General features: G+C 38.1%; 1 protein-coding gene across 1 annotated transcript in view; it reads left to right on the top strand.

Annotated features, from left to right (window-relative positions):
• Positions 1-14,751, top strand: part of LOC115215845 (cephalotocin receptor 2) — a 21,641-nt gene extending 6,890 nt beyond the window's left edge. The window contains exons 2-4 of the mRNA XM_029785181.2: positions 7,152-8,088; positions 9,600-9,930; positions 13,883-14,751. Of these exons, the coding sequence (XP_029641041.1) occupies positions 7,152-8,088; positions 9,600-9,930; positions 13,883-13,892 (1,278 nt within the window). The 3' untranslated portion in view covers positions 13,893-14,751. The remainder of the gene's footprint in view (positions 1-7,151; positions 8,089-9,599; positions 9,931-13,882) is intronic.
• Positions 14,752-16,065: the final 1,314 nt, after the last annotated feature.

Below are 16,065 nucleotides of genomic sequence, written 5' to 3'. Positions count from 1 at the left end.
AACATTATCAACAACACCTGTGAGTGTGTGTGTGTGGGTGTTTGTGTGGCTGTGTGTGTGTGTGTGTGTGTGTGTGTGTGTGTGTGTGTGCATGTATGTATCTGTGTGTCTATGTCTGAGTATATGCGTTGTTACCGACAATAATATGTTGGCATCATGTATCAAAGGAATGTTTAACTTTGGGTGTTTTGTTTCCATATAATCTCTCTCTCTCTCCCTCTCTCTCTCCCTCTTTCTCCTTCTCTTTCTCTTTCTCTCTATCTTTTTCTCTCTCCTTCTCTCTCTCCCTCCTCTCTCTCTTTCTCTTTCTCACCTAAACTGTGCACCTGTACTTATACACAAATACACACACAAAAACATATACATGAAGACAACAGTACTCCAGATCATCACATGTACACACAGACTACTCACACACACATAGAATTAATACCACACATACACATGCTAACACACACACACACACACATGCAACCACACACATGCACATGGTACCACACACACACACACACACACGCACAACCACACACACGCACACACACATACACACACACCATCTTCACACTCTCCAATCCTAGAAAGCACTTTCTGTTTCCCCTTCTACTTCCAGTCACTTCAGATATGTAACTGCACATGGATAATTTTTTCATCTTTCTTCCTCCTTCTCTTTGGACTTTCCTGATTTTCTTGTTTCCGAAGAAGAGCTATGCTCAAAACGTAAAACAACTACTCATTTCCTTCTCCAAGCTTCATATTAATACACTGCTTGGGCTATGTCCTCTTTTTTTTTTTTTTCTTTATCTTTTATCTCTCTTTTTTAATTAATTATATATGTATGTATAGTGGCTGTGTGGTAAGTAACTTGCTAACCAACCACATGGTTCCGGGTTCAGTCCCACTGCGTGGCATCTTGGGCAAGTGTCTTCTGCTATAGCCCCAGGCCAACCAATGCCTTGTGAGTGGATTTGGTAGACAGAAACTGAAAGAAGCCTGTCGTATATATGTATATATATGTATATGTATGTGTGAGTGTGTTTGTGTGTCTGTGTTTGTCCCCCTAGCATTGCTTGACAACCGATGCTGGTGTGTTTACGTTCCTGTCACTTAGCGGTTTGGCAAAAGAGACCGATAGAATAAGTACTGGGCTTACAAAGAATAAGTTCCGGGGTCGATTTGCTCGACTAAAGGCGGTGCTCCAGCATGGCCGCAGTCAAATGACTGAAACAAGTAAAAGAGTAAAAGAGTATATGTATGTATGTATGTATGTACCAGTGATTTTTCTCATCATATTACATTGGTACTGATTATCATGTCACACACCTGGTAGTGGTTTTGGTGGTGGTGGTGGTGGTGGTGGTGGCAGTTATGGTGGGTGAGACAAAAATACGTTCTCTCCTCCTACCATCCCTTTAGAGTGATTCATGAAATGGAGTAACCAGATTTGAAATTAACACCAAATGAAGGACAATGGCAACAGTGACTACAATGAGGAAGACAGATGACAAAGACAATGACACAGAGAAGGTTGGTCGGGTAGGAGGGGAGATAGAGGAGAGGAAATGAGGAGGGGATAGGAAGAGAGGAGGAGAAGTTCTGTTGCTGTTGTTGTGTTGTCCTTGGTCATACTTGACTGAATAGACTTATTACCTAAAGTCTTTAGAGCCATGACCATCCGTCCTTTTATACATCAGATTGTCCTTTATAGTAAGATGTGAGTCAGGAGAGATTTGGCTATTATTTCTTGTGAATCTAGTGACTGTGTATTGATTTCCTTTGTTATTTACGAAGACATAGATGATGATGATGGTTTTGGTGGTGGTGGTGATGATGATGATGATGATGATGGTGGTGGTGGTGGTGGTGGTGGTGGTGGTGGTGATGATGATGATGATGATGACGACGACAACGACGACGACGATGACAACGACGATGATGATGATGGGTAGGGCTGCAGCAGTGGTGGCAGACAATGATACTTTTTTTTTTATCAGTCCCAGCCAGTGGTCAGTGGTCATACGGGACCCAGTGACAAATAAGAAGAACAGGACAAGAACAAGTTGCATTCCACATCTTATATTAATGTCCTGCTATACTAATTAATTAACTAATTAAAGAGATAACAACACAGTCAAAATATATAGCACAAAATATAAATAAATGTAATTGCCTAATTTGGGAGAAGGAAGAGAGGGGGGGAGAGGTATGTGCTCTGTTGCACAATTAATTAATTAATGTCACCAATACATGTTCAAATCCTACCAGTGAACCTGCATCGGGTCGCTGTTTATAATAATGTTTATCCTTGATGAAACTGATAATGAATATCAATGAAAAGCCTGAGGGACAATACTCTACATAATAAAAATAATTTCCAATTTCGGCTCAAGGCCAGCAATTTTAGGGGAAGAGGTAAGTCAATTACATCAACCCCAATACTCAACTGGTACTTATTTTGCCAACCCTGAAAGGATGAAAGGCAAAGTGACCTCAGTAGAATTTGAACTCAGAATATACAGACAGACAAAATACCACTAAGCATTTTTCCCAGTGTACAAACAGTTCTGCCAGCTCACTGCCTTAATAATGATGATGATGATGATGATGATGATGATGATGATGATGATGATGATGATGATGATGATGATGGATGATGATGGTGGTGGTGGTGGTGGTGGTGGTGATGGTGGTGGTGGTTTCAAATTTTGCCACAAGGGCAGCAGTTTTGGGAGAAGGGAAAGGTCGATTGCATCAACCCCAGTGTTTAACTGGTACTTATTTTATCGATGCTGAAAGGATGAAAGGTGAAGTTGACCTCAGTAGAGTTTGAACTCAGAACATACCAACAGGCGAAATACCGCTAAGTATTTTGTCCAGCCTTCATAATAATAATAATAATAATGATGATGATGATGATGATGATTTCAAATTTTGGCACAAGGCCAACAATTATAGTGAGGAGGTAAATTGATTGTATTGACCCCAACACTTTACTTGTACTTATCAAAATGATGAAGAGCAACGTTGACCACAGCAGAACTTGAACTCAGAACATAAAGACAGACAAAATACAACTAAGCATTTTGCCCAACATACTAATGATTCTGCCAGTTTGCCACCTTAAAGCCATCTCATAACAATCCTTTCTATTATAGGCACAAGGTCTGAAATTTGTGGGGAGGGAACTAGTCGATTACATTGACCCCAGTGCATAACTGGTACTTACTTCATTGATCCCCAAAAGGATGAAAGGTAAAATTAACCTCAGCTGAATTTGAACTCAGAACATAGACAGACGAAACGCCACTAACCATTTTTCCTAGCATGCTAATGGTTCTGTCAGCTCGCTGCCTTAAGCCATCTCATAATAATAATATGAAGGTATACTGTCAAGTGTTTATGGTGTGGCATTCCTGACTGCATTCCCATTCAGGAAGAATCTTGTGATCTTGATCACTTAAATACCATGGAAACTGGATAACTGGCCCTATGAGTCCTTAAACTCAAGATAATACTTACTCATAATACCCATAGACAGATAGAATTGTATGTAGTAGCACGAGTAGATAGTGAGAAGCGGGGTACAATAATACCTGTTTCATTCTAATAATACCCAGCATTCTAATAATGGTTTCAAATTTTGCCACAAGGCCAGAAATTTCCTGGGAGAGGTTAAGTCAATTACATTGACTCCAGTACTCAAATGGTACTTATTTTATTGACCCTGGAGGGATGAAAGGCAAAGTTGACCTTGGTGGAATTTGAACTTAGAAGGTAAAGACATGCTAACAATTCAGTCAGCTTGCAACCTTTCAGCAGCATTCTAATAATACTTAAGTGACTTCAGCTTCCTAAGCAGAAGAACTAGAAAAAACTTTTTCCAACATCTGTTTCTAAAGTTATCACAATTCAACAACAGCACAACCTCCACTATAATCATGGCCATATATTTAAAAAGGACAAGATATACAGCCAGCCAGCTCAAAGGCTTCTCATGAAAATGTCTATGCAAGATATGTCTCTTCACCAACAAAAAACTTATGTATGCTGGAGCTTTATCTCATAAATACATTTACATTATATATCAGAACCAATGTACCAAATGCAACAAATTCTATGTTGACAGCAACATAATTCAGCAATTACACATCTGAATCAAAGAACATCACAGCACACATGTACATCACTTTTCAACAAATACCTTGAGACTACAGGAATATGAGTAAGGATATAATATTCACCGTTACGGCAATAGACTATAACATCAGTAACCTACAGATTAAAGAAGCCATTCTGATAAAAAATTTTTAAAATTAAAAGCTGTTTAGAATTGAGTGAATATCAGTGAATGTTACAAATAACCATTACTTATAGTCATCAAGTGTTTATTTTAAACTATGGTCTTCCCAGATCTATACTGGTAATATTCCATCCTCATCACTTCATTGTTTTAATGCCCAGTTTTTATGCTTGCTTGGGTCAGATGGAATTTGTTGAGGAATATTTTTGTCATTCCTTATACCAACCCACACTTATATCTACCTATCTACCTATATACGTATATATATATTGTTTAGTAAACACAATATTTGTTTTTATGTGCTACTATTAGTTTCATGTGCTCAGAACATGCCAAATAGTACAGGTACACAGATACAAGAAAATATTTAACAGGTACTCAGTGAAATTACGATATAACTGCTGCCCTTATATGAAGAGTATCATTACACAAGATCAACACCAAGAGCCTACTCTCAGTCGTAACTGTTGAGACCCAGGAACCTGTCTACCTGACCAGCATATATGAGGCAGAGGTTACAGCAATGCTAGATGATAACACAACCAGATAAGAAGAACTACATCAGACTATGTGAAGGCAACTTTAAAAATCACTATGCTAACCAACATATCTTCCTTCTGACACTGACACAAAAGTATAGCTACTAAGTTGGCTAATCATGTATGGGTTTTGAAATCAAACGCTGCACCACACATGATAAAGTGGAAAATAGTTGGAAAATCCACATCTTAGGTTTACAAATCAAAAAAATGTAAGCTATGTGTAGCTGAAAACACTCAGATTTAAAAACTGTGACTCACTGCTGAACTCTAGATCCAAAATTTTCAGCGGTTGTAAGCATATGCTTAAGTTCCTGTTGATGAATTGGAAAGTACTTTCCTCACTGAATTGTGTAGGGTTTAAGCTCTCAGCGACAATCTTTTCAGCATTATAGTTTACGGTCTAAGGGAAATAATTCTTATTATCCTTTTTTGTTTATTTCTGATTTCTTTTTTATTTTCTGGTTTTTCAATCTTCCACCTTTTATATATACTTCCTTCTCACCTTTTCTCACTTTATCACTTGTCTCATTTTTAGTTCATTATGCCATGTGAGCAGTGTCTGATGATTGTAGTGGTACACATGACATGTTATAAGACACTATTTGGCATGTTCTCAGTACATGAAACTAATAGTAGCACATAAAAACAAATATTGTGTTTATTGTGTTTTTTTTTTTTGCTGATCTTACCATCATGGAACAGTACACTATATATATAAATATATATATATACATACATACATACATACGTACGTATGTACATACACACATACATACATGCATACATATATATATATATATATATATATATATATATATATATATGTATGTATGTATATATGTATGTATATGTATGGGGTTGCCGGTTTAGTCGCCAACGACCCGACCATGCAACAGGTTGTACTGGGTTACATGTTACTAGGTGTTTATTGGACACCCTGCGGGATGAAAAACACAACCCGTCAAAGGGCGGAGGAACTCTTGAGAGTCAACGGCCATCCAATAAATGTCTTAAGGATGTATCATGCGCAGGGACATAGAAATAATCGGCCTGAATACCCGATCACACGGTTAAACCATTGGGATTAAGCTTCGTGCAATGGCCATACTCGATAACGAGGGAGCAGCCACCATGTATATGTATGCATGTATGTATGAATGTATACAGGCATATATGTAGGTAGTAGATAAAGACTCAGTAAAATATAGATTACCTAAACTATTTATACTATTTTCTCCTTTTTCTATATCTTACTCCCGCAAAGGCTCTGTTGTTTGTTAACCCAACAACAAGATGTGTTAAAAGAATGCTACTACATCAGTGTAAACTGATAGAAACTGTAGCCATGACAGTTGAAATAATCGTGGTATTGTTTGTTAGGTAGAGAGAAGAGCAAAGCTCACTCTATTTTGACACTGCTGCATAACTTCACCATTTCGTAGAGATGATAAGTGGGAGGAAGAGGGAGTAAAAGGCTTATGGTCTGATTACTTATACTCACCTGAGATTTTAAGTATCAAGGTGGTGGTGGTGGTGGTGGCAGTGTTGATAATGGTAGTGGTAGCTGATAATGATGATGAATTCCAATATTTTAAATCTGACTACCAAATCCACTTACAAGGCTTTGGTTGGCCTGAGGCTATAGTAGAAAACACTTACCCAAGGTGCTGCACAGTAGGACTGAACCCAGAACCATCTGGTTGGTAAGCAATCCACTTACCACACAGTCACTCCTGTGCCTATATATATATATATTTATATATATATGTAATATATATATATATATATATATATATATATATATGTATATATTCTTTTATTTGTTTATTTGTTTCAGTCATTTTGACTGCAGCCATGCTGGAGCACCACTTTTAGTCTACCAAATCGACCCCAGGACTTTTTCTTTGTAAGCCTAGTACTTATTCTATCGGTCTCTTGCCAAACTGCTAAGTTACGGGGACGTAAACACACCAGCATCAGTTGTCAAGCAATGTTGGATGGACAAACACACACACACACATATATATATACACAACGGGCTTCTTTCAGTTTCTGTCTCACAGGGATTTGGGCAGCTTGAGGCTATAGCAGAAGACACCTACACAAGGTGCCATGCAGTGGGACTAAACCTGGAACTATGTGGCTGGTAAGCAAGCTACTTACCACACAGCCACTCCTGTGCCTACTATATATATGTGATTTTCATTGTTTGGTCTGTGTGTTTAATTTCCATAACAATCGACCAATCTTTCAGTTATATTTATAAATAATTTATATATTGCTTTATGTTTTTTGTTTTTTTGATTTTGCAGGCAATGGAAGTGGAAAGTACGTCTCCATCAGGTTTTTTCCTGGATTTCTATACACAAAGCACAATACCAACAACAGACTTCCTCAACAACACAAACAGCAGCCATCCAATTCGAGATGAAAAACTTGTCAAAATTGAAATTGCTGTGTTGGGTACATGTTTCACTCTGGCAATTATCAATAATCTTTGTGTTCTGTTGGTCCTTTTATGGCGCCGTAAAAAGGTTCGTCGCATGCAAATGTTTATATTGCACCTGAGTATTGCAGACCTCATAGTTGCTTTCTTTAACATTTTGCCACAGCTTATATGGGACATCACATTTCGATTTATGGCTGGTGATGCCATGTGCCGCTTCATCAAATATGCTCAGATGTTTTCATTATACTTGTCTACATATATCTTAATCATGACAGCTGTTGACAGATATCGAGCAATTTGTCATCCCCTCTCTAACCAAACTTGGACTCCATGCATGGTGTATTGTAAGATATTTATAGCTTATGCAATTGCTACCATTTTTAGCATCCCACAAGCAATCTTGTTTCAAATGCAAGAGGTAAATGAAGGAAGTGGCATTTATGACTGCTGGGTTCATTTTGAACCTGCTTGGGTCCTCACAGCTTATGCTTTATACATCTTTTTTGCTCTTTATCTCATCCCAATCTTGATTCTGTTCTTCACGTATGGTTCCATCTGCTATACAATATGGGCAAAATATCGACATGCCATTAAAACTAAAAAAGACGCAAACACTCGTTATCCACAGAGACGGAAAAAAAAGGGAGTAATCTTGAGAACACATTCAGTGCATGGTTTTTCCAAAGCAAAACTCAACTCTGTGAAACTTACATTTGCTGTGATAGTCACATACATAATATGCTGGTCACCGTTTTTTGTCTCTCAGATCTGGTGGCTGTTTGATGAAACAGTTGTTGGAAGTAAGTAACATTTTTCATCTTCCATTTATTTCCACTAATTCTAATCTCCGAGAGTGTAGTGGGTGCTTTTTATATGTCACCAGCTCGGGAGCCAGTCAGGCAGGCCTGGCATCGATCATGTTCAGATAGTGCATTTTACTGGCACAGGAGCCAGTCAGCGGGTACTAGCATCAGCTACATTCAGATGGTGCTTTTTATGTGCCACTGGCATGGGGGCCAGTCAGGCCATGCTGGCATCAATCACATTCGGATAGTGCTTTTTACGTGCCACTGGCATGAGAGCCAGTCAGGGGATACTGGCATCGGCCACGTTCGGATGGTGCCTTTTACGTGCCACTGGCACGGGAGCCAGTCAGGCAGACCTAGCATTGACCTTGTTCAGATGGTGCTTTTTACATGCCACTGGCACAGGAGCCAGTCAGGTAGCACTGGCATTAACCATATTCGGGTGATGCATTTTATGTGCCACTTGAACAGGAGCCAGTCAAGGGGCACTGGCCACAGCTACGATTTTGGGTTTACTTGACTCAACAGGTCTTCTCAAGCATATCATATAGGCCAGCACATCAAGGGTACACTTAAATGGGCCGGATATGCAACACTAGCATAGGCTATGGCTGCAATCTCAATTTAGTTGCTGGCTCTTCTCAATCACAGCATATTTCCAAGTCTTGGTCTCCTGTCATTGCCTCTGTGAGGCCCAATGTTCGAAGGTCATGGCTCACCACCTCGTCCTATGTCTTGCTGGGTCTACCTCTTCCACAGGTGGCTTCCACAGTTAGGGAGTGGCACTTCCTCACACAGCTGTCTTCATCCATATGTAACACATGACCATACCAGTGCAGTTGTCTTTCTTGCACACCACATTTGATGCTTCTTAAGTTCAACTTTTCTCTGAGGGCACTTACACTCGTATATGCACAGTGACATTACACATCCAGTGGATCATGCTAGCTTCATTTCTTTCAAGCCTCTGCACGTCCTCAGCAGTCATGGTCCATATTTCACTGCCGTGTAGCACGGCAGTTCGACCACATGCCTCATACAGTCTACCTTTCATCCTGAGCAAGAAGCCCTTAGTTGCCAGTAGAGGTGGGAGCTCTTTGAACTTTTCCCAGGCTATAGTTATTCTAGCCACTACACTCTCAGAGCAACTACCCCCACTACAGACTATTAACTACTTCCAGTTTTCCCCCTTGCATGTGATGGAATCTATTTTCTATACATCTTCAGTGTTTATTGCCCCTGTGCATCTGCTACACACAAAAACTATCTTCCTGGTTAACCTTCCTTTGATATTGCTGCACCTTCTGTGTGTCCATAGCTTACACCAGGTATATCATATGGAGTTTCTACCCATGGCTTTTATACAGATTGAGCAGGGCTATCTTCCTGAAGGAATTACAGCAACCAGAAATAATTTTTATATTTCAATTTATTCCATTATTCCAATTTTGATTTTGATATTCCTTTTTAACTTTTTTCTTCTTCTATATTTCCAACATTTTTAGATGCTGGTGTCGTAGTAATTCTACTGATGGCATGTCTAAACAGCTGCACTAATCCATGGATTTACCTGATTTTCAATAGAAATTACATTTCCAATGTCTTGCCATGTAAATGCTTGCGCCGCCACAGAGTGGAAGTAGCTGCTACTACCGAGACAGAACGGCTGTCACTAGGCAGTGTTCGTAGAGATTCTAGAAAGACCTCTGATCCTAAAAGGATCTCTGAATCTAGAAGGATTTCTGATGCTAGAAGGATCTCTGGCAAGACTCAAAAAAACAATAGTTCTTCTCCACGAAAGACATCAGACCAATTCATTTATTCAGATAAAACCACGTAAGTAAATATATCTTTTCTCTACAGAGCTGTAGTATATGTTTATATACCACCAACAGTCTGCTAAATTCACAAATACCCTCAGCTATTCTTTATTAAATAGTTATAGTTTGTCGTTGTTGTTGATGTTGTTGTTGCTGCTGTTGCTGTTGCTGTTGAGCAAAGCGGTCTTCATCCCAGAGCTCACATGATCGAGCCTCTGTAGTGGGAGAAGTCCGAAACGTGGTCCTTTGCTATTCGTAAGACCCGCAGAAGAGAAAGCAGGTCAACCCCTGACACTGAGAGCATTGACAGATGGATGAATGCGCATCCAGGCTCAGCGGTTGCATAGGAAGTCGGGGACAAGAAACAGGAAGAAAGAGTGAGAGAAAGTTGGAGCGAAAGAGTACAACAGGGGTCGCCACCACCCCCTGCCGGAGCATCGAGGAGCTTTAGGTGTTTTTGCTCAATAAATGTTGTTGCTGCTGCTGGTGTTGTTGTTGTTGTTGTTGGTGGTGGTGGTGGTGGTGGAGGTGGTGCTGGTGCTGGTGCTGGTGCTGGTGCTGGTGCTGGTATTGATATTCAGATCTGATCAAATACATAAAGACATTCCACCTGTGACCATCTCTTCTTTTGTATATCATCAACTCTCATTATTATTCATTGCGTTGTTTTTTTTTTTTTTAAATTGCAGTGTGTGACTGGATAGGAATTTCCTTGCTTTTTCTATCAGTATGAATGACTGCACAGAGCTGTACTTCTCAAAAAGGATCACCTAGATAACTTTAACCCTTTTCTTACCATATTTCTGCTGAAATACACAGGCTTTATTTCAATTAATTTATAAAATAATGAAGAATTTAGTAAAAATAACTTTGTTATTATTAAGCTGGTGTTTCAAACATAAATCAACATAGAATTTTCATGGAAAGTTTTAATTTGGATCAATTTAAAGCATGAATTTTGTATCATAGAGCCAGTAGTGGCCTCAGGTGGGATCCTATCAAAAGTGTTTACCTTGTAGCATTTAACATGTTTGGCCCAAATTTTCTACTGGTTTTATGTTCAAACAGGTCTGATCCAACTTTTCCCACCTACTCTACAATGCAGGCACAGGCTTGGCTGTGTGGTAAGAAGCTTGCTTTCCAACCATATGGTTCTGGGTTCAGTCCCACTGTGTGGTGCCTTGAGCGAGTGTCTTCTACTATAGCCTCGGACCAACCAAAGCCTTATGAGTGGATTTGGTAGACAAACTGAAAGAAGCCCATCGTTTATATATATATGTATACATGTGTGTGTGTGTCTTTGTGTCCATGTTTGTCCCCCCACCACTGCTTGACAACTGGTGCTGGTGTGTTTACATCCCTGTAATTTAGCGGCTCAACAAAAGAGACTGATAGAATAAGTACTAGGCTTAAAAAATAAGTCCTGGGGTCAATTTGTTCAACTAAAACCCCTCAGGGTGGTGCTCCAGCATGGCTACAGTCAAACGACTGAAACAAATAAATGAATAAAAGAATAAAAGAATATCATTCAAATTTTAAAGCTACGAGATAATGTATAATTAATTAAAAACAATATGAATGAAAAAGCATTAGATGTGTCACTAATATATATTGTTTAACAAAACCACTGGCCAATCGAAACACCAGTACCTGTTCAGACACTAATTTTCTATATATCGCTAGTGGGGAGATGAGTTGCTGTTATCTCTAGCAGTTCACCATCCATCACTGATGAGACCAAGGTAGGTTGAAATCACATGATTTAGTGGTCTCAGTGCTGGAATTGGTGGGGATTTATCTCCCCACTAGCAATATAAACAAGCTTGCATTTTGCACCAAAAGCCAATATGAGAGTTTCTCTCATGGTATCTACCACAGTATAGTTTGTTCTAACAGATTGCTCATGTTTAAGTGTAAATAAATATTACCTCTTAGCATAAATACTGCTTCTGTCATTAATATTTATTTTATAGAGTAATCTGAATGCTAAAGGGTAAAAGAAACATCCGGGGAAAATGGCCAAATATTATTAGGAATAGGGTGGAATTAAATTCAACATTTCATCATCTGTAATGCTGCAGAATTAATATTAATTGCAAAGATTAAGACTGCAAGCTGGCAGAATTGTTAGCACACTGTGCAAAATGTTTTGTGACATTTCGTCTGTTTTTACATTCTGAGTTCAAATTTCACTAAGCTCATCTTGGCCTTTCATGGGGTTGATGAAATACATACCAGTTGAGCACTGGGATTAATGTAATTGACTTATTCCTTTCAGGCCCTGTACCTAAAGCAAAAGAAGGCTCTTAGCTTAGTGGTTAGGGTATTCAGCTCATGATCATAAAGTCATGGTTTCAATTCCCTGCAACTTGTTGTGTCCTTGAGCAAGACAATTTATTTTACATTGTTTCAGTCCACTCAGCTGGAAAAAAATGAGTTGTACCTGTAACGCGAAGGGACCGATTTGTCACAATCCGTATCACACTGAATCTCCCTGAGATTTATTTTAAGGGTACACATATCATGTGTAGTGTTCAGTCATTAGAACATTAATTTCACGAGCAGGCTGTTCCATTGATCGGATCAACTGGAACCCTTGTAGTCATAATTGATGGTGTGCCAGTAGAGGTACCTGTAGCAAAAAGGAATGTAATTGTAAAAATCTCTAACATTGGCACAAGGACCCAAAGGTAATAATTAGCATGGAGTTAATTTACGTCTCCTCAGCAAATGATTATTTTATCGTTCCTTGAAGAAGGTATTTTAAAGTCTTCCTTAACAGAATTTGAACTCAAAATGTAAAGGAACAGAATCCAAGAAATCGTAGAAACATTGAAGGTAGTAAAATGTAAATCTTAGTTTATAAGATCCATTGTTTATTCACTGGGGACATTATTTCAATATAAGCAGCAGACCTTTGGGAAAGGGGGATAAAGGGGGCACACACATATATACACACTCACTTATCTATACATATATACATACATACATACTTACATACATACATGGTGGCTGCCCCCTCATTATCGAGTGTGGCCTTTGCACGAAGCTTAATCAATGTTGTTATCGTGCAATGCCTGTGCAAGAAGATTTTTTTTAAAGTGAGGAAAGGCTGTGCATTGAGTCAATCTCACTCACTAAGCAACAGCAGCCATAATCTGAAAAGAAGAACAAGTCAACATCATCGGTAACCACTGAGCCGCAGGTTCTATGTCGGAGTTATCCCAGTTACCTGAGTTACCTTCTCCTAGAAGGATGCCCTAACAAAGGCTAGGAGTCCTTCACTCCCAATGGTTTAACCGTGCGATCGGGTATTCAGTCCAATTATTTCTATGTCCCCGCACATGATACAGCCTTAACACATTTATTGGATGGCCGCTGACTCTCAAGAGTTTCTCTGCCCATTGTTCCATACATACATACATACATACATACATACATACATACATACATACATACATACCTACCTACCTACCTGCCTGCCTGCCTGCCTGCCTGCCTGAATGCATGCATGCATACATACATACATACATACATACATACATGCATACATACATACATACATACATACATGCACACACACGCACACACACACACACACACACACACACACACACACACACACACACACATACATATATACCCTGTTGATGTTGAAATTCCAATGAAGGAGCCTTGAATCTAGGTTAGAAACTGGCTCTTTCTTTATTGGCAAAAAAGTTTGAAATAAAACTGAATAATGACTGGTACTTTATTTTATTGATTCTAGAAGGATAATCAGCAAAGTAGGCTTCAGAGGGAATTGAACTGTAAACATAAATTATCACAACTAAATACCAGCATTATAGAAGATTATCGCAGATTAATATGAGCTATTTTGATATTTCATAACTGCATTAATATTATGATTAAAATATTTCTTAATGATTTATTATGAATTTTATTTGATATTTTATTTTTTATTCCAGAATATTATGATGAAATCTGTGTCATTGTTGAAAAGCTGAAGATCGAATTATTTGAAATTATGATTCCTGCAACCACGGATAATATATATATTAGTTTTTATTGCATGAGTGTGGTGTGTATGTATACATGCACATGTGTTAATGTGTGTGTGTGAGTGCTTATATTTATATATGATGGCATAGGAATACCTGAATGTACCCTGGTGATGTGTGTAAAGTTTGTTGTATATATATCTTCCAACTAAGATTATCGCCTAAACTTTATTTTTTTTATATGTGTGTATGTGTATTATTCATGCGCGCGCGTGCACACACACACACACACACACACACATGCATGCATGCACACACATATGTATATACATATATATATACATATATATATATGTATGTATAACTGAGAACAAACCGGTAATCATTTTGGGGTAATCTTTTACTACTTATGTATGTATGTATGTATGTATCTATCTATCTATGTTATGTATGTACATATGTATGTATGTACATATGTATGCATGTACATACATAAATCTGGAATAAAGCTGTGCAGTTTCATTTGTCTCTATATACTTTTTTCTTTATGTATATATATGTTTTAACCATCAAGAGACAAAAAGGAATATGATATCATAACAGAATGTAGAAGTTTACTTATTCAGTCTATGTCTGTGAACATGTGCATGTATGTGTGTGAATATGTGTACATGTGTGTGCGTGTGTGTGTGTGTTTGCGAGTTTGTGTTTATCTGTGAGATAATAGATTTTATAAAGACTAAACCCAATGAAACTGAATGTAAACCCACCCAAGTATTAGATATATCACTGAAAAAATATTTCAGATTATAATAAACTAAAACTATAATAAATGGAAAAAAAGAAGGAAGAATTAATTATAATTTTTAAAAAATAAATATTACTGTTTAATTATGAAGGCTTCTTTGTGTATTGGAAAATAATTTATTTGTTACAGTAATAGGTAAAGGGTTCATGCAATACAATTAATGGAAACATTCAGATAGAATAACATATGATATGTACAGAATGTCTTTGTAAGAAACTCAACATTTGAGCTAATTTTTACATATCAAATACATATTCAGGTGCCATGGTGTGTCTTCAGATCTTTTCGCTTTGACCGGCAGATTTTTAAAATAATTTCCATGTAACTAAACACTTTTAAACTTCGTATACTGGTAGAATGTGTTTAAATAATAATAATAATAATAATAATGAAGTTATTGTATACAGTGCTCAGGTGCACCACAACTTGTCAGACAGTGCATATAAAGCACATGCAGTAATGTACAAATGTCTGGAAAGCGAACAATGCATGAGTCAGATACATGCTTGTGTGTGTATGGAGGGGAGAAAATCAGGTGTAGTGTTGGCGAATCTCAGAAAGCATGGAAGTTTTGAAGGATGCAGTGCTCCGACAACTAACAACTGATACCGGCAGTTTGTTCCATGCTTCAGCAACTCTCAGCATGAAAAAATGTTTCCTAAAGTCATGGGAGCTGTGTTGTTTTCTGACTTTGTAAATATGTCCACGGTTGTTAGATGGGTGGAGTTTGAAAAGGAGCTCAGAGTTATTGTTTGTACAATGGTTGATAATTTTATGGGTGTCTGCCAAGTCAGCTGCCAGACGTCGGAGTTTCAATGTGTCCATACCCAGGGAAGTAAGGCATTCAGAATATGGCAAATGCCTGATGGAGGGTATTCTTTTGGTTGCACGTCGTTTATAAAACATCTTTTTCTCTTGACTTTCTTGAGAAAATTCTGTAGTTTGAAAGATATTTGTAAGATATTTTCTTCAATTTCGGCAATTTCAACCAATCGATAATGTCTATTGAGGTGAAAACGATTTCTGCCATAGAGTGTAAACTACATTTTCTGGCGGTGTCATATGAAAATGTCACCCATAATTTATCTTACAAATATCTTTCAAACTACAGAATTTTCTCAAGAAAGCCAAGAGAAAAAGATGTTTTATAAACACATTCTACCAGTATACGAAGTTTAAAAGTGTTTAGTTACATGGAAATTATTTTAAAAGTCTGCCGGTCAAAGCAAAAAGATCCGTGTCTTCTTCTGTAATCATTTCAGGTTGAATATGCAGTTGTAAACAAACGCTATTAGGGGAGTGTATACCAACTCAGCTCAAGACACTCTGAATTTTTGGTGCT

This window comes from Octopus sinensis, linkage group LG9 (genome assembly GCF_006345805.1).
Source record: "Octopus sinensis linkage group LG9, ASM634580v1, whole genome shotgun sequence".
Classification (NCBI taxonomy): Eukaryota; Metazoa; Mollusca; class Cephalopoda; order Octopoda; family Octopodidae; genus Octopus; species Octopus sinensis.
This window is presented reverse-complemented; position numbering and strand designations above follow the sequence as displayed.